This window comes from Apus apus, chromosome 18 (assembly GCF_020740795.1).
Source record: "Apus apus isolate bApuApu2 chromosome 18, bApuApu2.pri.cur, whole genome shotgun sequence".
NCBI lineage: Eukaryota > Metazoa > Chordata > Aves > Apodiformes > Apodidae > Apus > Apus apus.
In genome coordinates this window covers 11,150,960-11,174,810 of record NC_067299.1, presented here as the reverse complement: position 1 = coordinate 11,174,810, position 23,851 = coordinate 11,150,960, and the positions used below count along the sequence as shown (strand labels likewise).

The 23,851-nt window shown below is 60.3% G+C and overlaps 1 protein-coding gene across 5 annotated transcripts; it reads left to right on the top strand.

Moving 5' to 3' along the window:
- Window positions 1-1,572: 1,572 nt before the first annotated feature.
- Window positions 1,573-23,806, top strand: MLXIPL (MLX interacting protein like). 5 transcript variants are annotated; one of them, XM_051635329.1, is made up of 17 exons: window positions 1,574-2,088; window positions 11,169-11,275; window positions 11,427-11,509; window positions 11,687-11,776; window positions 12,120-12,164; window positions 12,386-12,584; window positions 13,231-13,308; window positions 17,196-17,368; window positions 17,447-18,041; window positions 18,889-18,962; window positions 19,444-19,612; window positions 20,267-20,379; window positions 20,557-20,676; window positions 20,938-21,065; window positions 21,670-21,793; window positions 22,952-23,081; window positions 23,522-23,806. In XM_051635329.1, exons 1-17 carry the CDS (start codon window positions 1,796-1,798, stop codon window positions 23,644-23,646), a joined length of 2,646 nt encoding a protein of 881 aa, XP_051491289.1. In that variant the 5' UTR covers window positions 1,574-1,795; the 3' UTR covers window positions 23,647-23,806. The 5 variants fall into 5 exon arrangements, with proteins under 5 accessions (XP_051491285.1, XP_051491289.1, XP_051491288.1 ...); XM_051635328.1 differs by having other exon boundaries at window positions 19,441-19,612; XM_051635327.1 differs by having other exon boundaries at window positions 18,829-18,962.
- Window positions 23,807-23,851: the final 45 nt, after the last annotated feature.

Here is a 23,851-nt window from a genome sequence, read left to right as displayed (position 1 = left end):
CTCTGTATTGACTCTTCCTCAAGTTGTTGTGTTTATCCAGGAGTTTCCACAAATCCCATGTTTATGACAATTCCTGCCAATCTGCTAAGTGCAGAAACTAGACTCTAACTCTGGAGATCCTGAGATGAGTCACAGCCTTTCAAATACAGACACTATCTGTGCCACCTTGGTAGGCAAGTAATGGGTGGCATCCTGCTGTCAGCAGATCTGAAATGTGCCGGGGAAGTTGGTGAGGGCTCCTGGATGATGGGCTCTGGTCCTAGAGGTCTGGACCTCTTCACAGAACCATAGATTCATAGAATGGTTTGGGCTGGAGGAGAACTTAAAGATCATCAGGTTCCAAGCCCCCGGCATGGGCAGGGACACCTCCCACCAGCCCAGGCTGCTCCAAGCCCCATCCAGCCTGCCCTTCAACACTTCCAGGGATGGGGCAGCCACAGCTTCCCTGGGCAACCTGGGCCAGGCTCTCACCACCCTCACAGGAAAGAATTTCCTCCTAATAACTCATCTCAATTTCCCCTCTTTCAGCTTAAGACCATTGCTCCTTGTCCTATTGCTACACATAAAACTAGGAGGCACAGAGCAGGGGAGGGGGCTGGAGCGTCTCTCAGGACACCTCAGAGGGAAAAGTGATCCATCTTCATGATGCAAATGAAGCTCAGGTAACTGAATTCTTATAACTGAGTTCTTGTGTCTGAACAGTCTTGCCCAGCATCAGCAGCCAGGTTTGCTGAAGCCTTGGGCCACAAGCTGCCAACTTTCACCTGGAGAAGTTGAGCTTATCTTGATCTGTTGCTACAGGAGGTGAAGAAAGGCCCCAAGACCAGCACAGACTGGGAGATAAGGAGGCTATGGCTGTCAGCAGAAGCTGCAACCTGCCCAGATAAGAGCAGGTAAAGGCCCACAGGGGCCAGAGGAGGAGTCCAACACAGATCGTGGTGACCCCAGACCAGAAATCATAATTGGACTGAGAAGTGCCTGAACTGGGTGTGAAGAATGGGTGCCTGGATTGTCAGGGTAAAATGCCCAGGGGCTTCTTCTCTCTAGTCCCTCTCCAGAAGCACCAGCTCCAGCTGCTCCTGTTGTTGTGCTGCTCCATTACATTTTTTCCATCCTGTTATCTGACGCTTGAGACTTCCCTGCAGGAACCCTAGGGTGGTGGAAACTTCTTTAACCTTAAGGACTGGGTGACAACAAGGTGTGTAAGTCCCGCCACACCAGAGCAGCCGGTGCTCATGTCCCCTCCGCAGACGGGTACACCCGGGAGCAGGGGCTGCTCCCCAGGCTGCTGCACGGCTGGGTGACTCTGCGCTGAGCTGGCTGCCTGTTGCTATAATTCTGCCTGTTTGTGTCCCTTAATCTGTGTTTGTTCCCTTGGAAGCGCGGGGAGATCCAGGAGGGCCGGGGCCGTAGGCAAACACGGGCCCGCTCCTCTCCCCGCAGCTTGGCCATTAACCCCGGGTAAACAGAGCTGCCTGCCAGCGGGCGCGGGGGGGACAGGGGACCTGCCGCTGCTCCTCCCCGCCTGGCAGGGCCATAAAAGCCACAGACGGTGCCACGAGCAGGAGCCGGGGCGCGGGAGGCCTGGAGGCCTGCGAGCCCGCTGGCCGGGGCCGGGCGCCCGCGGCAGGCCCAGCTGTCACCGCTATAAATAGCGGGCGGCCCGGCCGGGGCAGCCGGGGGCGCGGGGGAGCCGCGGGCTGCGGGGTGGCGGGAGGTGCGGGCGGCACCGCGGCGGGTTCTCGAGGCCCTGGCGCTCCAGCAGGCCGGGCAGGGCTGCGGCGCGGAGCAGGCCATGGCGGGAGCTGGGGGGGGGCGGCCGGGGCCCTTCCCCGAGCCCCCCGTTGGGCCCTGCCCCGTCTCTGACTCCGACTCGGACTCCGAGGAGGCGGCGGCGGGCGGCGCGGGAGCCGCCGGGGCGCAGAGCCCTGCCCAGGTCATCCACAGCGGCCACTTCATGGTGTCGTCCCCGCACAGCGACGCGCTGCCCCGGCGGCGGCACCGCCGCGCGGAGCCCCTGCCCGCAGACCCCCGGAGCATCGACCCCACCCTCACCCGGCTCTTCGAGTGCATGAGCCTGGAGTACAGGTGAGTCCCGGGCCCCTCCCTGGACGTGTCTCATGGACCCCCCAGCTCCTGGAGGCGTCAGGCTGGCTCAGGCCCGCTGGCTCTCCAGGAACCCGCCACTAGTTCCAGCTGGCACTGTCCTTGTCCTCTTGGCCACTGGGTTGTGATGTGTCCAAAAAAAGCCCTCCTGGGAGGTTTCAGGGAGAAAGAATTGGTGCTGGGCTGTTGGCCATGGAGCCAGACGAGAAGTTCCTCCTCTCTTCATGAGCAGTCTGACCCTCCTCCACCTTCCCATGAGTCACCCTCACAGCCAGGACCTGCACGCTCTCTAGAGCAGCAATAACCCCATGGGCAGCCAATGCTCTGTCTTTGGCAATTCAGCCCAGAGCAGGAGTCCTGCCTTCCCATTCTGGACTCTGCCCACATGTCCCAAGGTTATTCCAGGACTTGTAGCAGCAGCAAGGGCTGGATGGCTGCACAGAGCTTTGCCCAGGGCCTCCTGAAAGCTTCTCCCCTTCTCTCCTGCAGAATCAAATGGGTGGCTGCATTGCTCACCCAACGACACAAACCACCCAAAGCCCAGGACACTGGGGACCTGCTAATCCCACAACTCCTCATCCTGTCTTTTAGCACCTTGGCACACGTCCTGGAAGGCAGCTCCCCTCTTCTGCCACAGCCCCAAGGTTTTCTCAGGCATAGCACCAGGATGACTTGCCCTACTGCTGTCGGTGCAAAACTGCTTGTGGAGCTTTGCAAAATGTCCAGGTGAAAACCTGGAATGACAATATTCTACTGATGATGCATGAAACCAAACCTCAGCACAATAGCCTTGAAGAGTTGCCCATTGTCTTGCTCCACGCAGGGTCTCATTGAGTTGCTGACCTCTCAAGTATGCCTTGAAGTCCTTGAGTGTTCAGCTGAATATGTGGTTGCTGCCAGAGCAGCCCTGGTGACACCAGGCCCTGGGTCAGCACTCCAGGGGTACTATGTGCCACAAGGCCTGGTACGTTGGGCCCATCACCACCTCCTAGGCTGCCAGGTTTGCTCACAGCTCTCCTCCAAGGACAGCTGGTGAAGCTGGTGCTCTGTGGGAGTACACAAAGAGCTTCAGCATAGGGTTGACCCAGCTGAGTGCCATGCTCAGGGGACACTGAGGCACTGGTGACCTTACTCTCTTTTGCTCTCCCAGCCCCATACTTGTCCTAGTCTGGGCCTTGTAGCTTGGGGTTGGAGGAGCAGACAAGGCTCCACCCCAGGGTGCTAAGGCTCTTGACTCCTGAGATGCCCCACAAGCCCCTGTGTGCCCCCAGGCAGGGGAAGGGGGCAGGTGGAGCAGCCCACAGCAGATGTATGGCACCCAGGGCTGGCCCTTGGTCTGCAGACAGGGCTCCATCACTCCAGTTTTCTCTACCCCTTGGATTCCCTCCTGCTCCAAGCATGACAATGCACCCCCCAGCCCAGTCCCATGGCAAACCATGACTGAGTCGGACAGTAGCCCTTGGGGAGGAGGATCCAGCTCAGCTACAAAGCATTAGTGCCACCACTGATGGCCACCAAGAGTCCAGAGTACTAGAGATGTCTGCAGCTGCCTTGGTGCAAGAGTAGGTCTTGCTCAACACCTGTGGGAGCAGTTCTTGGTGCCCCATGGAGCCAGGAGAGCTGCAGGCCATGGGACTCAGCCAGGGAAACGCTGACATCGGATGTTCTCCAAACTTCATGCTGAGTTCTTGTGTGGAGCTCCTTCCACCCTTAGACACTCTCCATCCCTCAGCTGTCATGCTGTACAGCTTCCAGCACCCTAAAAACAGGATGCCAGAGATCAGGTTCAGGTGACTCCGTGTGCTGCAGGGCTGGATGTGCCTCTCCACAGGTGGGACTGGACTCTGGCTCTAAGCTCTGACTCTGCTGGCTGAGCTGCTCTTCAGGCTTTTCTTCTCTCCCTTTGGAACCCCCCAGCAGCTTCACTAATACAGTTTTGACAGACTTTCAGGGCGTGTTTGGAGGAAGGTCTCAGAGGGGCAAAATGGCATTTAAAGATATTTGGCACACTTTTAGTCTTACTTGATTTGATATTCCTCTGCATCACTGGCCGTTTCACACCTTTCCTCCCAGCCAGGTTCCTCAGAAGGGCAGCACAGCCTCAGTTGGGGTGACCATCCAAATGTCCTCCAGCCTTCAGGAGCACACCCACAGTTACGTCCTCCCTAACAAAGCAGAAACCATGGAAAGCTGCCAGCTGGGAGGCACCACTGGAGTTTAGAGTCCACCCATGGTGTTGGGCAGGCCTGACTCCAAAGCCGCACCAGGTTGCTCAGGGCCATCATTCTGATGGATGGAGACCAAGGATGATGAGCCCACCACCTGTCCACCCTGTCCCTGGGCTGCACTGCTCTCACAAGGAAGAGCCCATGACTCTTAATTAGAGCTTCCCTTGTTCCAGCTTGTGTCTGTTGCCTCTTGCCCTTTCTAGATGCACTTCTGAGAAGTGTCTGGCTCCATCTCTATAGCCTCCTTTGGGTAGCTGAAGGCAGCAAGTAGATCCTCTCTTCACCTTCTCTTCTTCAGGCTGAACAAACTCATCCCTCACCCTCCTCTTCTGTCTTGTACATTAGTCCCCAAACACCTGAACACCCTCCTCCAAGATTGCTCCAGTTTGTGAACCTCTCTCTTTTATCAGGACCATTATGGACTCAGTCTCCAGGGTTGGCCTTCAAAGTGCTGAGCAGAGGGAACTCTCCCTTCTCCTGTTCCTCTGGGTGACTGCTGCAGCCACCCACCCCTTGCTGTCCAGGGTCACACCAGCTCAAAGGCAACACACTAAACTCCCTAACAGCATCATTGTTCAATGGCTGTAACTGAAGAGCCATCTGGGTAGCTGGATTCCTGCCCTCTCCAGTGTTTCCTCACAGCACTTCCCAGGTGTTTATGGGAGTTCTGTCTCAGCTCGAGCAACCACCAACTGACCCATTATCCCTCCATGGGCTGGACTGGGCATCACCCCCTAACTGGGAAAGAAACACTCTCTCCACATCAAAGCTTGCTTCTAGAAGCAATTTGTTTCTTCAGATCCCTCAAAGAGAGGTGACTCACCCTGCCAAGGTCATCCTCCTGGGGCTAGGAAGAAGGAGTTCCCAGGCCCTTTGTACCCATTTTCCAGGATGCTTCCAGCAGCTTTCCTGCCAAAGACTTAATGATTCTCTTCCACTCCTCTTGCAACGTGCTGCATATCTTGAATCCCTTCCTTAGACAGCTGGTTCTCCTGTGGGTGGACCTCCCTGCAGCACACTTCCCCAAAAAGCTGAGCTTGTGGAGCTGAGCTCCTTCAGGATCTGTTCACACATGGCCTTGGCACCACCTCCTCAGCTGAGAAGCACTTTCTCCCCATCCCTGCTGTGTGACCCTCCAGTGTCCTGCCGTGCAGAGCTGGTCACCTGGGCTCACACGCCTCCTGTGACCCATTCCAGGGAGTCATGGGGTGACTGACCTGGGAATTGTTCTCTTAAGGGGAGAAACTCTGGGTGCAGATAGGAACTGCCAACTGCAGCCAGTCCTGGTCTTACCTTGCACACATCTTGAGCTTCAGCAGAAGCCTCCTGTGGCTGGGCCCAGAGTGTGATGGAGATTAACCTCCTCTTCTCCCCTGCAGACATGGAGAGGGGAGATTTTGCAGGTAGGGACATCAGAGTGGTGAGTGACACAGAGTTACTCTGGTTACCCCCTTGCACACTGATGCCCCACCAGTCCATCCCTCTGCCAAGCTGACAGCAGCTCTGAGGCTTCCTGAGAAGAACTGCTGCTGCAGCTTTGCTGTTCTCTCTGGCTGATGCTCTGATCCATGGTGCCTTCAACACACGTGTACTGGGGCAGAAATCACCCAGGCAGAGATCCCAGCCTTGCTGCCCTCTCCCACAGAATCACAGAATGTTGGGGGTTGGAAGTGACCTCTGAAGATCATCGAGTCCAACCCTCCTGCCAGAGCAGGACCAAAACCAGGGCAGGTCACTCAGAAAGGCATCCAGACAGGTCTGGAAAGTCTCCAGAGAAGGAGACTCCACAGCCGCTCTGGGCAGCCTGTCCCAGGGCTCTGTCACCCTCACAGGAAAGAAGTTCTTCCTCATCTTGAGGTGGAACTTCCTGGGCTCCAGTTTGAATCTATTGCCCCTCGTCCTGTCCCAGGGCACAAGTGACAAGAGCTTGTCCCTGCCTTCTTGATGCCCTCATGTATTGATAGACATTCATTAGATCCCCCCTCAGTCTTCTCCTCTCCAGACTGAACAGCCCCAGGTCTCTCAGCCTTTCCTCATCAGGCAGGTGTTCCAGTCCCTTCATCCTCCTTGTAGCCTCCATTGGACTCTCTCCAGTAGATCCCTGTCCCTCTGGAGCTGGGGAGCCCAGAACTGGACACAACACTCCAAGTGAGGTCTCACCAGGGCCGAGTCGAGGGGGAGGAGATCCTCCCTCAATCTGCTGGACACACTTCTCCTAATGCACCCCAAGATACCACTGGCCTTCTTGGCCACAAGGGCACATTGTTGTCCCCATGTCCTTTTCTTCAGATTATCCTGGACTTCCCTTTGCCCTCCCAGCAAATCGCTCACCTCAGTTCCCTGCAGTTCTTGCCTTCTCTTGCAGCCTGAGTTGGGCAGCTCCTGCTCTGAATGATCCCCGGGATGGGCACCAGGGGGGAGGAAAAGCTCCTGCTGGGACTAAAGCCACCCAGGCTGCAGCTGGGCTGGGTTGTCCTTAGCAGCAGAGCTGCATGTCTTTGTCATTTCCCAAGGATTTGGGGCTGATCCTGCCCAAGCAGGGTGCAGAGGAGGTGCTGGTGTGGAGGCCTGTTTCCACACTGGTAAGACAAAGGGAAGCTGGATGAAAAGCCCCCTGAAGATGATATGAGCATCTTTGAAGACTTTGGAGGCCCAGTGGGGCCATAACTCCGGAGGTCACCGAGATAACTGGCTGTGGAGATGTATCTAGGTTGATTTGCAGATGTCCAGCTTCCTGGACAACTATTTGTTGTTGTTGTCTTGATTGTCCAGCCTCGAGAAGTGAAGGCTCTGGGGAGACCTTATTGTGGCCTTTCAGTACTTAAAGGGGGCCTGCGAGAAAGATGGGGACAAATTTTTTACAAGGACACATAGTGAGAGGACAAGGGTGGTGGTTTTACACTGAAAGAGGGAAGATTGAGATCCCACCTTAGGAAGAAATTCTTTCCTGTGAGGGTGGTGAGACCCTGGCCCAGGTTGCCCAGGGAAGCTGTGGCTGCCCCATCCCTGGCAGTGTTGAAGGGCAGGTTGGATGGGGCTGGGAGCAACCTGGGCTGGTGGGAGGTGTCCCTGCCCATGCAGGGGTGGGACTGGATGATCTTGAAGGTTCTTTCCAACCCAAACCAGTCTGAGACTTTATTATTCTATTTGCAGGAGGATTTAAACTACTTCCCTTCTCATATGGGTTACTTCATACTCTCTTTGCCTGGGTGGCTGCTTGAGAAGCAGAGCTGTGCAGGCAGAGGCACTCCTAGATACACAGAGCAGGTCCCCAGTTATCCCCAGGACAGTTTATTAACAACTTTGTTATTTAACTGACCTCCAGCTGCCCCAGATGCAGCCTCTGGAGGGGCTGAGCTGGCTCCTTCCAGAGGGAGTGTGGTGAGCAGCAGCTCTGTCAGCAGCACCTCATGGTTAAGAAAGAAGCTCATTCAGGTCTTGGAGGTCTGGATTTGGCTTTGAACACAGTCTTTTGCTTCAGGGCACTTGTCAGGAAAATAGTTATATCTTTTAATTTTCTTTCCCAGACTCTGGGTTGTAAAACAAAAATTCCAGTAAAATCATGACTTTGGAAGCAAAATCTGTGAGAAATGGAACGTGCGCTTTTAGGACTTGCAGGAAAGGCTGTTCTTTTTCAGGCAGCCCCTCTTTTCAGTCCCCTTGCTTCTCAGGGCCAAGCTGGGTCCTGGCAGCCCAGAGAGGGGGAGGGGGCTCTGACGGCCCCATGAGGGATCCTCCTCTGGCCCCTCCTGGGAAGCAGGCTTGTACCTGCTGGAAAACCCCTGGCTTAGCTGCTCCCCTCCTGCTGCCACCTGCAGCCAGATCATTCCTCCCTCCTCCTCTTGCTTTTGATGGGGAGCAAACTACTCATTTTGCCATGAAAGCAGGGGCTGCAACACCTTCACATTCTGGCTGGGCTAAATGACTCCTGGAGCAAAGCCACTGGGCAGAACAGAGCTGGTGCTGAGCCATGGTGGGTAGGGTGCCAGCTGAGCCCTGCTCCCAGCTCCCCCCGTCCCACCCAGCTGGTGGGGGGCTCTGTGTCCCCGTCCCTCGGGCAGTGTGGAGCAGCAGGACCACCGGCCTGTTTGGGGCGTCCCAAACCTTCCTCACAGCTCAGCAGGGTGTTGGCATCCCTCACCCCGGGGACATAATGTCAGGGAAGGGCGGGGCCATTTTCAAGGCAAACCTGGGAGCAAAGGTCAGCCCGATAAGCCCCAAAACTGAAAGACTCATTAATGGGGGAAAAAGGCCATTAGTGGCAAAGCCCAGAGGCATCTCCAGGCTACCTCCTGGAACCGCAGCAGCTCCGTAGTCTCACCAGCCTTGTGTGTGACACAGGTGCCCAAAGAGGTGCCCATCGTGGCCATGGGCTCCTTTAAGCCGGCTGTCGGGCACCGGTGAGGACCGTGGCCAGGTAACCTTGACCTCCAGGGTCTGGCCGCGCGCCTGGGAACCCGTCCCTGCCATTGGCTGCTCCGCCCGGCACCACCGCGTGTTTGCCTGGTGCCGCTGGGGAAAGTTCAGCTCCTGGTGACAGCGGAGTGGCCAGTGCCTGGCCAGGTCCTCAGCTCTGCAGGCTGGAGCTGCGGGGACACGGCTCCTTCTCCAGCCCCCTGGCCAGGCTGGGTGTCCCTGGAGTGACTGTCCCCATCCATCCCTGCGGGGGGCAGCCCCTAATCCCAGACATCCCAGGCCTCGTCCCCCGGGGGTGGGTGGGACAGCAGAGGTGGGACAGCAGAGGGGGGACAGCAGAGGGGGGACAGCAGAGGGGGGACAGCAGAGGGGGGACAGCAGTGCTCTTCTCTCCTGGCTGCCCCACACGCTGCTTCCAGCCACAGAGCCAGGCAGGACCAGCACAGGGGTCTCACTGCCTGCCCTGCTGCGGGTCTGAGCTGCCTGGCTCCAAGGTCAAGGACATCACCCTGCCTGCAGCAAAGCCACCTGCCCACCAGGCTGCAGGGAGCTCCAAGCCCAGCTCTGAGCCAAGCCAGCCCTGCTGCCCAGGGGGGCAGCCCCAGCTGCCATCCCACCCCATGGCCATGCAGCTGCAGGCACATTAATGCAGAACCACCCTGACCCTTTGCTCCGAGGGTGCTCCAAGATCTCCCAAGCTTCAATGAACAAGTGTGCAACTTCTTTAAGTATCAGCCAGGCACTGCTCTCACCCCAGTACCTCCCCATGGCCAGGTGGCACCTCGGGGTGCACCTGAGGTCATGCTGGCAAGGGGGGGATACAGGACTCCTACATCCAGCCCAGCCTCCTTCCTCCTCCCGTGTTCTCAGGACAAGTGGGACCCAAAGCAGCATCGATATCTTGAAGGGACAAACTCTTGGCTGGGGAGGGTTGTGGGCTTCAAGGTGACAGGTGTCACTGCAGTGCCTGAAGGGCCTCAAGGAAAGCTGGAAAGGGACTTTTTACCAGGCCATGGAGTGATAGGGCAAGGGGTGATGGTTTCAAACTGAAAGAAGGGAGATTTAGATGAGACCTCAGGAAGAAATTATTTGCTGTGAGGCTGGTTTGACCCTGGCCCAGGTTGCCCAGAGAAGCTGTGGCTGCCCCATCCCTGGCAGTGTTGAAGGGCAGGTTGGATGGGGCTTGGAGCAGCCTGGGCTGGTGGGAGGTGTCCCTGCCCATGCAGGGGGTTGGGACTAGATGATCTTTAAGGTCCCTTCCAACTCTAACCATTCCGTTCCAGCCTGCTCTCGAAGGGCCCCTCCATGCAGCCAGCACTGCCCCAAGGCTGTGCCCTGGTGGGTGGGAGAGCTGAGGAAGCTCCTGGGCTTGCAGAGTGAGGTGAGAAGACCCCAAAGTAAGGCAGAAGGATCCAAACATCTCCCGGGGAGCTTCTGGGGCAGCAGGACCCTCAGCACCTCCCCAGTGGGTGCATGTGAGGGGGTTGTTTTCCTCATCTGGAAGGAAACAAGGCAATGAGTGAAATGAGGCTGCCCACACTGCAGGCCCCTTGGGGATGTTGTCACCACCATGAGCTGCAGAGCAAACACGGCTGCCTCAGGAGCCAGGAAACAGGCAGGAAGGAGCCCAGCATGGGCTGGGGGCTGGGGAGAGGGTGCAGGAACGGGTGCAAAGAAGAGCCATGGGCTGTGCTGGGCTGAGGTCAGGGCTGGTCCCACTGTCTGCCCATCTTGGGGCACAGGCAAGTGTCTCTTAATGTCTTTAATGCTCTCCAGCTTGCTGTCCTGCCTTCCCAGACCCACGAAACGGGCTGCCCCTGCCTGCCCTGCTGCTCCTGCCTGCCCTGCTGCCCCTGCCTGCCCTGCTGCTCCTGCCTGCCCTGCTGCTCCTGCCTGCCCCCTGCTGAAGGCAGCACTTCCAAGTCTTGCCCGGCATTAAAAGAAGGGTAGGAAATAGCTGCCCAAATGCTGTGATGAGGCAAGAGCTGCAGCAAGACATCACCTGGTGTCTCGCCCGGGCAGGAGACTTCCCTTCCTGTCTCCTGGGGCAGGAATGCAGCTGCCCTGGTCACGGGCAGTGGGGTCCATTCTTGGAACCAGGATTCAAGCCACAAGGACTCAATTCCTCTACGTGCTCTGCTTTAATCTAAGGGGTTCAAGAAGGCTCATGTGGCTTGTGACGCTCATTGTTTAGGTCTGTGCTGCTCTCAAGGTGACCAGGAGCTTGGGGTGCTCCCATGGGTGCTCCTATAGGTGCCTGGGAAGCAGCTGGCAGCAGAGCCACAGGGCTGCACCTGCTCCAGACTTGCCACCAGGCTGGTGGCCCCAGGCACCTCTCAAGGCACAGCCCCCCCGGGACCACCCAAACCAGGGCTTTGGGATAGTGCTCCTCAGCCTCCCCTTTGCTTGGTGTTCTAGTGGGAAGCTGGTGTCTCCGAAGTGGAAGAATTTCAAGGGGCTGCGGCTGCTCTGCCGGGATAAAATCCGTCTCAACAACGCCATCTGGAGAGCGTGGTACATCCAGTGTGAGTCCGGGGCCAGAACCCGCTCCGCCTGCCCCCCCGGCCGGGTGGGACGTGGCTGGCACCGGGGCAGCGATGTAGGGGTGCGTGGGCACCCTCTCTTGCCCAGGGATGGGGCCATGGGTGAAGCCAGCTGTGTTTTCACCCTGGACAGATGTGGAGAGGAGGAAGAACCCCGTGTGTGGCTTCATCACCCCGCTGGAGGGGTCGGAGGCTGACGAGCACCGAAAACCAGAGGTAGGGCACGGCCCCTGCAGCTCCCTGGGCCAGGAGCAGGGCTGGGTGGCACCGGTGGGCGCTGGGGACACGCAGCGGGCTGGGAAAGCTGTTCCTGGCATGGCACAAGGGAACCAGCCCAGGCTGCGGGTGCTGGGGTGGGGACACTCGGCCGTGACCCCCTGTCCTGCCCCCCAGGCTGTCGTGCTGGAGGGCAACTACTGGAAACGCCGCATCGAGGTGGTGATGAGGGAGTACCACAAGTGGAGGATCTACTACAAGAAGCGGGTGAGTGGCTCTGCCTGTGCTGCTGCCTGTCCTGCGGCAGTGCCAGCAGTGGGAGGGGACATCAGTGTGCCCAAGGTGGAGCCGTGGCTGGCCAGCAGTGGGGCAGGGCAGGTTCTTGCCAGCAGGGGAGGGGGATGCTGGCTGCTCCCATGGTGCTGGCGGGGGAGAGCTCAGGGCAGACCCTGTCCCAGCTGCAGCCTAGACTCAGCAGAGTAAAGGTAGATGTGAACTCATAGTGGCCACGCTAAGCACCCCAGGACCCCCCTCCTGATGCTGCCCCAGCTCTGCCCCAAGCTGTGCCCACCCTGACTGGGCAGTGACAGAGGCTGTCTTCTCCTTCCAGCTCCGAAAGTCCACCCGGGAGGAAGAGCTCTCCAGCCCAAAGCAGGTGAGTCTGCTGGGGGAGAGTAGGGAAGGGGGAATGCAACATGGACATCCTGCACTGGGCAGCCTGGAAGAAGCGTGGATGAAAGCCTCAGGGTGTGACAAACCCAATGGGATGGGATACCAAGTACTTAGGATCTTGGATTGGGAGGGCAGCTGAGGAGCCAAGCATGGACCCTACCCATAAGAGGTGTCCACGAGGCTCTTTTGCTCCATCTCATGCAGGATGAGGATGCCTGGAGGCCAACAGAGAAATGGTGCAACCAGCTCTTCTGCAATGTGGTGCCCATGCTGCTTGGGGATGAGGAAGAGGAGCCAGGGGGTAGGCAGCACTTCGACTTGGACACCTTCCTCTCAGACATCTCTGACACTCTCTTCACCATGACACAGACTCCCAGTACCCACCAGGCAGTCCCCGAGGATGGTAGGTGCCTCAGACCATGCTCTCACTGGAGGAGGTGATCCAGGTGGGCAGCGTGGCCAGTAGCACCTTGCTGCCTCCTGGTTTAGCCCCTGAGAGCTGCTGTCTGGGTTTTTTGGGCAGACAGGGTCTCCTGGAGGGGATGCTCCTGCTCAAATGGAGAAGGAGCCATGGGAGAAGGGGATGTTCTCACCCTGCCCAAATGGAGCTACCCCTGCATTTGGACTGGGTGGGATCATCCCCTTCTCCCCTGGCTTTCTCCAGACCAGCTTGAGGAGCACTAACCCCATGAAGAACCTGCAGCAGACCCCAGGGCAGAACTGCCAGCCCTGGGTGAGCAGCAGGCAGGTCCTGCCTTCCATGGCCACCTTTTACTGTCCCTACCTGGCCAGATCCCTGGAGCTCCTGCAGCACCAGGCAGCTCCTGTGCCAAGGCTCAGCATTTCCTTGGGGTTCTTGGATGCTGGATGGGATCCCAGAAGTGGGCAGGGTAGTGGCCCTGGGTTTCTGCAGGGTGGGTGTCCATGTCCCTGCCTGCACATGGTTGCGGGGTGACTCTGGGGTGCCACAGGGGGGTGACAGCAGGGGTGGGGGGAGTTTTGGGGATGCAGTGGCTTGGCCCTGCTGTTGCAGCTCTACCCTCTTCCAGCATATGTTGGGAACGCTGACATGATCCAGCCGGACTTGGCCCCCCTGCAGCCCAGCCTGGATGACATGGAGATCTCAGGTAAGGGCCAGCCCAGGTGTGGTACCACAGCCCACGCAGCCCAGCATGCTCTGTACCCCACAGCAGCCAAAAATGGGGGGTTCAGTGGGCTGGCCAGGCAGCAGTGGGAGCTGCTGGAGCAGCCAGAAAGCACTGGAATTCCAGTGGCATGGAAAAAGCAGCATACTATGGGCATGGATGCTGCAAGGCAGAGGCTCAGGGTGCCTGCCTGCACCTGGGGCAGAGCATGGCAGGCTGGAAAGGGCCTGGATTTCTACAGAGGGTTTTGCCAGGAGGGCCAAACCACCTTGCTTTGTCTGCAGACAGAGGAAGGACAATTGTGTCCCCCTCAAGAAAGAAGAAACCTCTAGACAGCAGGTCCTGTGCTGCTGTGTCCCCCTCCTCACCCCACTCACTGACCAGCCTTATGTGGAGCAGCCCCAGGGACTGGCTCAGAGCTGGGACCTCGTGCTGGTCTGGGCTGTGTCCTCTGGGGACAGGTCACCATCCCTGTCAGGCTGGCCCAGAGATAAACCTGGCCACTGGTGTCCAGCTGGGGCAAGGGGGTTGCTGAGGGGGACACAGGGAGTGGTCAATGGAGCTGCCACCAGGGCTACCATGTGGGCTCTGAGCCACAAGTGTCCCTGAGTGTTGTGGAGTTGGTTGGGACATGTCCTGGTCCCAACTGGTCTGTGCCTCATATGCCAGTGCAGGGCACAGCTGGTGCCCCAGAGACCAGCTCTGCCCTCAGACGTGCCAGAGCTGCTGGCCTGGGCACACTTGGCAGGGTGGGAGCTGGTGTGGGCTGCTAGCCTCAGGCAACACCAGCATCTCCAGACCCCTCCATGCATCTGTGAGCACCCTGCAAGCTCCAGGGATGATGTCCACTTCCTTCAGCAGGAAGAAACAAGGGTGCTTGCGCCATGGGGCTGTGGGGTGATGCAAGAGCAGGCGCTGGCAGGGAACAGCCTGGGGCACTTGATGTGCCAGGGCAGGCGGTGGGATGCCCCAGGGATGGACGGGGTGGGAAGGCTCCTGCCAGTCCTACTCAGCTCCATCCCTCCTGAGGTCCCATCAGGGGGAGCCATGCTGGCAAGAGGGTCTGTCCCCACTGTTGGCCCTTTTGCCCCCTGTCCCCGGGTGCCCCATGTGGGCATCAGTCGCTGGGAGAGCTTTAAAGGGGTCAAAATGACACTTGACAAGTGTCCCTTGCCCCCAGGGGACCTGCATGGCACTGGAAAGCTGCACCAACCCCTTTTGGGCAGCATGGTGTCACAACAGCAGCCCCAGCACCTCTCTTTGGGCCCTGCTGCCATGGCACAGCCTGGTGCTCAGCAGGAGATGGCAAAGGTGGTGCCCATCCAAACCAATACGTATCTGTGAGCAGCCAGGTTGTCCTTTGCTTTTTCTCCTGGGGAGAAGGCCCGTGTTTTGCTCCAAGGTGCTGCCTGGGAATGGGACAGGTCCTCCTGCCAGGCACTCGATGGAAGGAAAGCATCCCTTCCTGCTCTGCCCATGCCCTGTGCCTCCGCACTGGGGGGGTAGGAGGGTCCCAAGCCCCTCCAGGGTCAGAGATGGGATCCCAGGGTGTTTGCCCAGGCTGCTGAGTGTGGCTGGAGAGGGGCTGGTGGGGCCGGGCAGCTCCCTGCGGGTCGCTCAGACTGGTGTGCGGGAGTTTTGTCCCGGAGGTGGCACTTCCTGGGATGCCAGCAGCCTCGTGCAGAGCACCAGGGGGCAAACGTGAGGGCGCGGGCACAGCAGAGCTCAGCACGGGGCTCCCGCAGGGTCCCGGGGCTGTCACCGTGCCCGGTGGCTGTGGCCGAGCCAGGCGCCTGTCACTCAGCGGGTGTAAACCAGCCCCCAAATGAGGAAGCACCCCGTGTCCGCGGTGGGTGCCGGAGCGTGGGGTGGGGTGGATGGAGAAGTCCTGATGGCAGAGGCGAGGGAGCAGCCCGGCCCCATGCCCTGCTGGCAGCGTGTTCCAGGTAGGACCCGAGCTGGCACCAGGGAGCGGGGGGCTGGGCTGGCTTCCCGCGGCTGCCATCGCCCCGCAGCACCCCAGGGCTCCCCCGAGCCTGGGGACAGGGCTGCAGGGGCCTTGCTTTGGGAACGAGCTCTGTTGGTCCCAACCCTTTTGGAGAGCAGCCCCGGGTTTGAACGGGATGCCAGAGGTGTGGTGTGCCACCCACACGGGCTCTTCTCCCTCATGACACCTGCCTCGGCCGTGCCGGGCAGCCTGGGAGCAGGTCAGGGTGATGTGACTGTGGAGAAGAGCATGGGCAAGAGCTGTGGGGTGGGGAAGGGGCAGGGGAAAGGTGGGACAGAGTGCCCGGGGGCTGCCGTGCTGGGCAGCATCCCCCATCCATCCCTGCTGTGCAGTGAGAGGCACAAGAGGAATCGAATCTGCAGAGCTGGGCACCAGAAATGCCTATAAATACCCACAGAGCTTCAGTGCTGGTGGCAGGGGACAGGCTGGCACAGGACAGTGGAGGGCCAGGGCAGTGTGGAGCTGGTGCTGTGCCCGAGGGAGGCTGAGCCCCTGTCTGGCAGCAGCATGGCCCACATCAAGTGCCAGGCAGTGGAGGGGCAGGGTGACTCTGCCATGCACCCAGGCACTCCCCGTGTCCCTGGTGAGGGGATGGGGCAGTCTGAGGGCTGAGCGGGGCAGCCCAGCAGTGCTACTGCTCTGGGTCACACCAGTGTCACCCTCAGCTGGCAGCACATGGCACTGTTGGAATCCCTCTCTGCTGGCATGTTTACTTCTCTGGTGTAGATTCAAGAGGGTCTCAGGCCATTGCTTGGGACCCTAAACAGAGCACCCTGGGACAGCAGCCTGTGCCAGAGCCTTGAGGGAGAGCAGAGCCCTTGCAGCTCCACTGGTGCTCGTGGCCTGGCTGCAGACACTGGGCTTGGCCAGGCTCTGCTGGCAGCTTGGGGCTTGGGGGCAGCCATGGACACAGCAGGTTGGGTGCTTCCCAAAGGGGACACGAGAGCCTGTGTCCCCCGGGCTCTACTGGGGCACAGAGCCAGTGCCAGGGATTGTCAGGCAGCTGCCTGCAAGCCCAGCCAGTCCTGCTGCTGTGAGGAGCATCCAGCAGCCCCATTCCCACCCTGCTCTTCCTCATCCAGGGAAATCCTTCCTGCTGCTGATACCCAAGCCAGCCTGGTGCCAGCATCCAGCGAGGTGTGAGTGGGGCTGATGTGCCCCAGGAGCCTGTGTCACCAGGCATTTCTCTGCCCTCAGAGCCAGGCCAGCCCTTCCCCCGTGGCATCGGGGCTGGCGGAAGGAGCAGGGTTGTGGGAAAGGGAGAGGAAGGGAGAGGGAGTCGCGGCAGGGTCACGGGGCTGGTTTCGGGAAGGCCATGGGATGTGGTTAGCCACAGGCTGCACGCACAGCTGTGCCAGGGCAGGCAGACAAGCACTAGCCATGACCCCAGGGGACTGTCCCCCCACGGCTCAGGGACACTGTGATCTGCTCTTCCCAGCCCCTCTGCCGTGGCTGCCCCTCAGTTCCCACGTCCTGCTGCCTGCTGCTGCCCAGGGCTGTTTCAGGAGGAGCAGGATGGTCACACTTTCTCCTGGGAGCAGTGCTGGAGCACAAAGTGCCCAGCTGGGTATCAGGGATGGGGGTCCCCACCCTTGGGTGGCACTCCAGGTGGGTTTTCCTGTCTCCATGCATGTGGCAGGGCTGCCTGTTCCCTCCACATTTCAGTGTTTCATCACCCGGGTGCCAAAGCTGCTGGCGGAGCTGGGAGCCACCCTGGCCCCACAAGGCAAAGGTGGGACTGGCAGATCTCCAGCAGTGCCAATGATGGGGTCTGGCTCCCCCCAGCATGCCCCACAGCTCTTGTCACCCCTCTCCGGGAAGGTCCCTTCATGCCTGTCACTGTTTCCACTTGGTCTTGCAGATATTTTCACCGGCCACCGGCCACCACCATCGCAGACACAACTGGGCTACCAGGAGCCACCCTGCTTCGTGTCCATGGCTGAGCCCCTTTTTGGTGGTGGGGGGTCTCTGATGGGCACACGGGGGCTGCCTGCCAGCTCTGAGGCCCCAGTCCCACCCAGCTCCCTCCTCCAGGTGAGAGGGAGCCCAGCCCATGGCTCACAGCTGCCAGTGCCTCAGCCACCACCCCTGACCCTCCCATGTCTCCCACAGCCCGGCAGTGCCTCCCAGCTCGGCCTTCACAGCACCTTCCTGGCCCCCCAGATACCCCCAGCCCCCCTGCCCCCCGAGCCCCCTGCCGCAGCCCCCAGCAGCGTCAGCCCCCAGCTCCGACACAAGCCCCTGCTGCAGTATGGCCTCCCCAGCAAGTGCCTCACCCTGGAGCCACCAGGACCCCCCTACACTCCCTCAAGTCCATCCCCCAGGGCCCCGCTGCTGGGCCCGGACCCTCTGCTCTCCCCTGCCTCAGCCCCCCGCTCCAAGTTCCCCTACACCGGCTCGCCCGGCCCCTCGCTCCTTGCCCACCCTGCCTCCCCCCTCTCAGCACCCTGTTTTGTCCCCCACGCCCAAGGAATGGGCTTCACCACGGGCACAGTGCCCCCAGGATACCCCACTCCAGCTGCCCCCCAGCTCCTGCCCCCCACCCTGCTAGGCAGCCCCAGCTTTGCTCCCCCCAAGGGGCTGCCCCAGGGTGGGCGACCCAAGACCAAGTCCAGCAGCAGCACGAAGGCAAAAAGGCTGCCAGGACCCGCCGTGCCAGCCCAACTGCCCCTGCCCAACCCCTGCCTGAGCCAGCTGCTGACTGAAGGTGAGGAGCTGGGGGGCTGTGGGGGTGAGCTGGGTGGGGGGGGAAAACACAATGGGGGTCCCTGGGGGTTGGGATGCTGGGGATGCTTGGCTGGGCACGTGGCTGTCCACACGGCAGGGCAGAGCCAAACCCAGGGGTGAAGCTGTGCCTGGGACAGCCCAACCAGAGCCAGCAGCCCCTGGAGGGACATGGGGTCCCAGTAGCCCCAGGGCTTGGCCATGGGCACCTCTGCAAAGCCCCCCGTGTCTCCAGCCTGGTCTCCACGGCTCTCCAGGGATGGGCTGAGAGGTCACCAGTGTCTTGCCTGACCTGCTGCCTGAGTGGGAAACAGGACAGAGTGAGTCCAGAGGGGACGGAGATGATCCAGGGGCTGGAGCAGCTCTGCTCTGGAGACAGGCTGAGAGAGCTGGGGGTGTTCAGCCTGAAGAAAACTCCAGGGAGACCTTAGAGCACCTTCCAGTGCCTGAAGGGGCTCCAGGAAAGCTGGGGAGGGACTTGGGACAAGAGCAGGGAGGGATGGGATGAGGGGGAATGGTTTCAGACTGAAAGAGGGGAGGTTTAGGTTAGACATTAGGAGGAAATTCTTCACTGTGAGGGTGGTGAGACCCTGGCCCAGGTTGCCCAGGGAAGCTGTGGCTGCCCCATCCCTGGCAGTGTTGAAGGGCAGGTTGGATGGGGCTGGGAGCAACCTGGGCTGGTGGGAGGTGTCCCTGCCCATGCAGGGGGCTGGAACCTGATGATCTTTAAGGTCTCTTCCAACCCAAACCATTCTGTGATTGTATGAAAGGTCACCCAAGCCCTGACAGCCTCACGCAGCAGCTCCCTTCTGCTCCCTGCCCTGTTGCAGCCAAGCAGGAGCCAGCCCTGGATGCCTCACACCTGATGGGTGCAGGACTCTTGCCTGCAGCCCCTGTCTCCCTGGTAAGCACTCACCTACCTGCAGGTCAGGAGTTGTTCCTCCAGGTCAGAAACTGTCCCCCCAGATCAGGAAACATCCTCTCCTGGTTGTTTGGGCAGGGGTAGAGATGGGGCTGCTGGGGATATGGGTCTCTGTGGGGTCACCCTTGGCAATAGGGGGATGGGCAGGCATGGAGTGAAGATGGGGACATGTGGCCGGGGTGCCAGGAACCACCTGAGTGTTTTCTCCACTAAAAGAAAGAGGACAGAGGGGGGAAAGACCCAGCTGGCAGGACCTCATTCCTAGCAATGCCACCCTGGGGTGATGGGGCTGGGGCTGCCCCTGCAGTTGGGGAGATGCCCCGTGGGGACAGGGCTGTGTGTCCCCTTCCCTGTTTCCCTCACGGGTGTTCGGCTCAGGCACCGGCCAACAAAAGGTCTGGTCCTTGGCATCTGTGGGGAGCTGCCCCCCAACCTCCCACATCCCTCTGCCTTCTCCCAGCAGCAGAGCTCTGTCTCCGATGGCCCTGCCACCTTCCTCTCCAGGATGGCCCACCTGAGCCCAGGGCTGGCTCCTGGCTCCAGCCCTTCCCAGGCAGCCCCTCTGGCGGGCGCCCAGCCGGGCACGCTGCGGGTCCCCAAGGCAGAGCGGCTGTCCCCCACCTCAGCTTGTGGTGAGTCTGGGGCACCCCAAGGAGCTCCACAGGACACAGCGTTTCCTGCAGGGAGCTTGGACCAAACATGGTGGGGATGTTTAATTTTGGTTTCAATCCCAGCTGCTTACATTTCCCCTGGAGAATGGATGGTTTTCTTCCCAGGGCGTGGGCAAAGCCCCTTCACCTGCCTCCTTCTCCAGGGCAACAGCTGAAACAGGGAAAGACCAAAAGGAGTAAAATGTCAGACTATGGCTTTGAAAGCCCAGAGCTTGGTTTTTGAGTGGGAAGCACTCTGCTTTCACCTGCAGAAACCAGGCTCTGGTGTTGTTCCCAGTTTCAGTCTGGAGCTGCAGACTGCAGCCTCGCTGCCCACAGGGGTCTCTCCTGGTGATTTCCACCCCAAGCAACCCTGGACATTTAAAATGCCATGTCTGAAATGTTCCCATTTCTCAGCAGTTGTAAAATGAGTGGCATCTGGGATTAAACAAAGTGACAGGACATGGTTGGGTGCTGGACCAGAGCCAGCTGAGTGGGGTGGCCGCCCAGGGCTGGGGTCCTGCTGCGGGCTGCTCCCCTCTGCCTGTCCCAGCGTGGGACCCTGGGGTCAGCCCCTCACAGGAGGCTGCTGCCACTGCCACCCCTCTCCCCAGAGCATCACCTTTCCTTTTCCAGGCAGTGACTGGCCCAAGCGTGGCCAGGCTTCCCCAGGACCTGCTGTGGGGCCGAGCACTGGCATCTCCCTGCACCACCCTGCGTCCTGCCGGGGCAGGGCTGACCCCAGCAAGGTAGGGCAGGAGCAAGAGTTCTGGGGCACCATCTCCATGTGCACCCCCTCTTCCTGCTGCCTGCCAAAATCCCCCCTCCAGCCTGGCTGTGAGGCTTGGGCCAGCCTGTCCCTGATGGAGCAGGTAGCCCAGGGCTGTCCCCACAGCCAGGAGGTGCCTGACAGTGCTTGCCCACAGATGGAGAGCCGCCGCATCACACACATCTCTGCCGAGCAGAAGAGGCGCTTCAACATCAAGCTGGGCTTCGACACGCTGCACAGCCTGGTCAGCACCCTCAGCGCCCAGCCCAGCATCAAGGTGAGTGCCCTGGGCACGCAGGGACACTGTGTGTCACCCAGGGTCCCTGATCTGCCCCTGCGCCCCAGCCCGTGAGGCTGTGAGCCCACCCCAGGAACGTGGAAGCCCCCGTGGTGCAGCTGGGCCAGAGTGGTCCAGGCTCTGGATTCTATGGCAGAAGCAGCTGAGCAACAGCAGTGGGGAGCACCAGCACCTTGGAGCACCAGTCCCACGCCCTGCCCATCCCCAGGGCTGCCTTCGCCATCCGCTGTGTCCCCACAGGTCAGCAAAGCCACCACCTTGCAGAAGACAGCAGAATACATCTGCAAGCTGCAGCAGGAGCGGGCAGCCCTGCAGGAGGAGGCGCAGCGGCTGCGGGAGCAGATCGAGGAGCTCAACAGCTCTATCAAGTAGGAGGGGCAGGGCCGGGCAGGCAGGGGGTGGGAGCCACTGCCTGCATCGGGGGAGCCAGGGAGGGCAAGTGGCAGCACCAGGGAGGCCACAGGACACAGCAGGGCTCCTGAGCACCTCCCAGGACCTGGGTTTGACTCTGTTCCCCCTCCAACCCTGTTTCTGGAGGAGGATGCTCAAGAGAGAAGTTGGAACATGGGAAGTTCCATTGAAATATGAGGAAAAACTTCTTTACAGTGAGGGTGACAGAGCCCTGGGACAGGCTGCCCAGGGAGGCTGTGGAGTCTCCATTTCTGGAGATATTCCAGACCCACCTGGATGCAGCCCTGGGTAAAGTGCTCTAGGTGATCCTGCTTCAGTGGGAGAGTTGGACTAGATGATCTCTGGAGGTCCCTTCCAACTCCAGCAGTTGTGTGATTCTGTGAGACAGTGCTCTGTGGGGCCAGAGTGTGGGGCCGTGCCCCACAGCTGCCCTGGGAGGGGGACACATCCTGCCCACCCCTGCTGAGGGCTGAGCTCCTGCCAGAGCCTCCCCCCCACAGGGTGGCCCCCGTGGCTCCCAGCCCCCTGAGCACAGCCCCAGGGTGCTGCCTGTGTCCCCAGCCTGTGCCAGGAGCAGCTGCCGGCCACCGGGGTGCCCATCACGCGCCAGCGCTTCGACCAGATGCGCGGCATGTTCGACGAGTACGTCCGCTCCTCCACGCTGCAGAACTGGAAGTTCTGGATCGTATCCTTTTGGGGCCAGTGCCCGCTGCCTGCTCTGACCCCTGCACCAGACACCAGGTCCTCTGGTGAATCCACTCCTCCAGGGTATGCGGGGTCGCTCTGTCCTGAGAGGCTCTGGGGATCACTGTGAGATGTTTCCCAGCCAAAGGCACATGGTGGGAACATGCTGAGATGCTGCAGTGAGGAAGAAGCTGCTGGTACAACAATGTCAATGGAGTAGGAGTAAATGATCAGTCCTCAGGGAAAAGGGAAGGCACCAGCGGAGCTGAGCTCATGCAGGAAAGGGCTCCTGGTGACATGGGAACTGGCTCTGAGAAGCAGCAGCCGTCGACTAGGGATTAGACACAAAGCTGGGGACACGGTGGCTTGGCCTTGGTGGCCAGGTGGCACACTCTGGAAACCCAGATGTGCCCATGCCTGGGACACAAGTCTGAGCTCCGTGAGGTGAAAGGGATGGAGGGAATGAAGGGACAGGGAACAGACCCTGACAGTGGGTCAAAGGGCTGGAGCCACTTCTCTGTAAGCAGGAACAAGACGCACAGGAACCATTAAGCCTGTAGAGACTGTGAGGTCTATGGAATCCCAAGTGGCAGGCCAGGCTGCCCACAGTCCCATCTGCCAAACAGCCCAGGCAAGGCAAAGATGGCTCCTGATGCAGTTTGGGAGTCCTGTGGGCCTCCTTCCATGGGAAACTGGGGATGCTAAAGCCAACATGGGCTCCAGGACACACTCATGGTGGAGGTATCTGCTGTGGATTACTACATCCACAGTCACAAGTCCCCAGTGATGGTCCACACAGACTGAGAGCACCAGGGGAGCACGATGGACACACTGGTGTCGTCCCTGCTCCTGGGGGCTTCGAAGGACACTGTGCTCGCTGGCTTCTTGATCTGCTCTGAAGAATTGTCCTTTGTCTAATCAACCATTTCTGGCAGCCCTAGTCATGATGGGGCTTACACAGCTGTCCTGGGTGACACTCAGGTCCCCATCACCCCAGCAGTGCAGGCTGGTGCCCCGTGTGGTGCTGAGGAAGGCACCCAGCAGGTCTGCTCTGTGGCTGGGCAGGGAGGTTTGTCTGGAGGAGGGTGCTGCCCACACCTGGTAGGTGGGACACCATGGGCTTGGCAAGGCTGGTCCTTAACTCCTCCGCTCCCATCAGTTCAGTATCATCATCCGGCCCCTCTTCGAGTCCTTCAACGGCATGGTGTCCACAGCCAGCATGGAGAGCCTCACGCAGACATCTCTTGCCTGGCTGGACCAGCATTGCTCCCTCCCAGTGCTTCGGCCAAGTAGGTGGCCCTGCTCCTGTCTGTGGCTCCCTGAAGATGCCTGGGCTGATGGAAAAGGAGGGGAAATGAGGGGGGTGTCCGTGGTGGCAGCGGGGCTGGTGCTGCAGCAAACTTCTGCTGCACAGCAGGGACGACCCCACAGGATGCCCTGGGGCTGAGCTGTGTTTTCCCACGCCCCTTTCACACCCCGGCTCCAGCTGAGCTCCCGCTGCTGCCCAAGCCCCACAACCCACGTCCCGGCTCGCAGGGCTCAGCGCTTCCCAAAGCCCCCCAGGGTGGGTTTCCCTTCGCCCTTTTGGCCGGGGGCTGTGGCAGGGAACTCCTGTGCTGCCCGGGGGTGCAGCAGGGGTGGGAAGAGCCATCTCCCGCAGGGTGGGCGAAGCGAGCCCCTTCCAGCCCCCAAGCCGCGGGGGCAGCTGACACGTCCGTGTCTCCCGCAGCCGTCCTGAGCTCCCTGCGGCAGCTGAGCATTTCCACCGCCATCCTGAGCGACCCCGCCTGCATCCCGGAGCAAGCCACGCGGGCGGTGACGGGGACGGGCCGTCCCGGCGGATCCTCCTCGTAGCTGCCCCTGGAAGAGCCGTCCCAGCCCTGCCGAGCCCCCCGGCGAGGAGCCCCCTGCGGGCAGAGCGCGGGGGAAGGGGCACCCGGGGCTGCGGGGCTCCCTGGGACAGCCCCCCGGGCGGGGAGCGGGGGCTCTGGTGCGATAAAGCGCTGTCCGTGTCCGCAGGGCCCAGCCTGGTTCTTCGGGTCCGCCCCGCGGGAGCGCG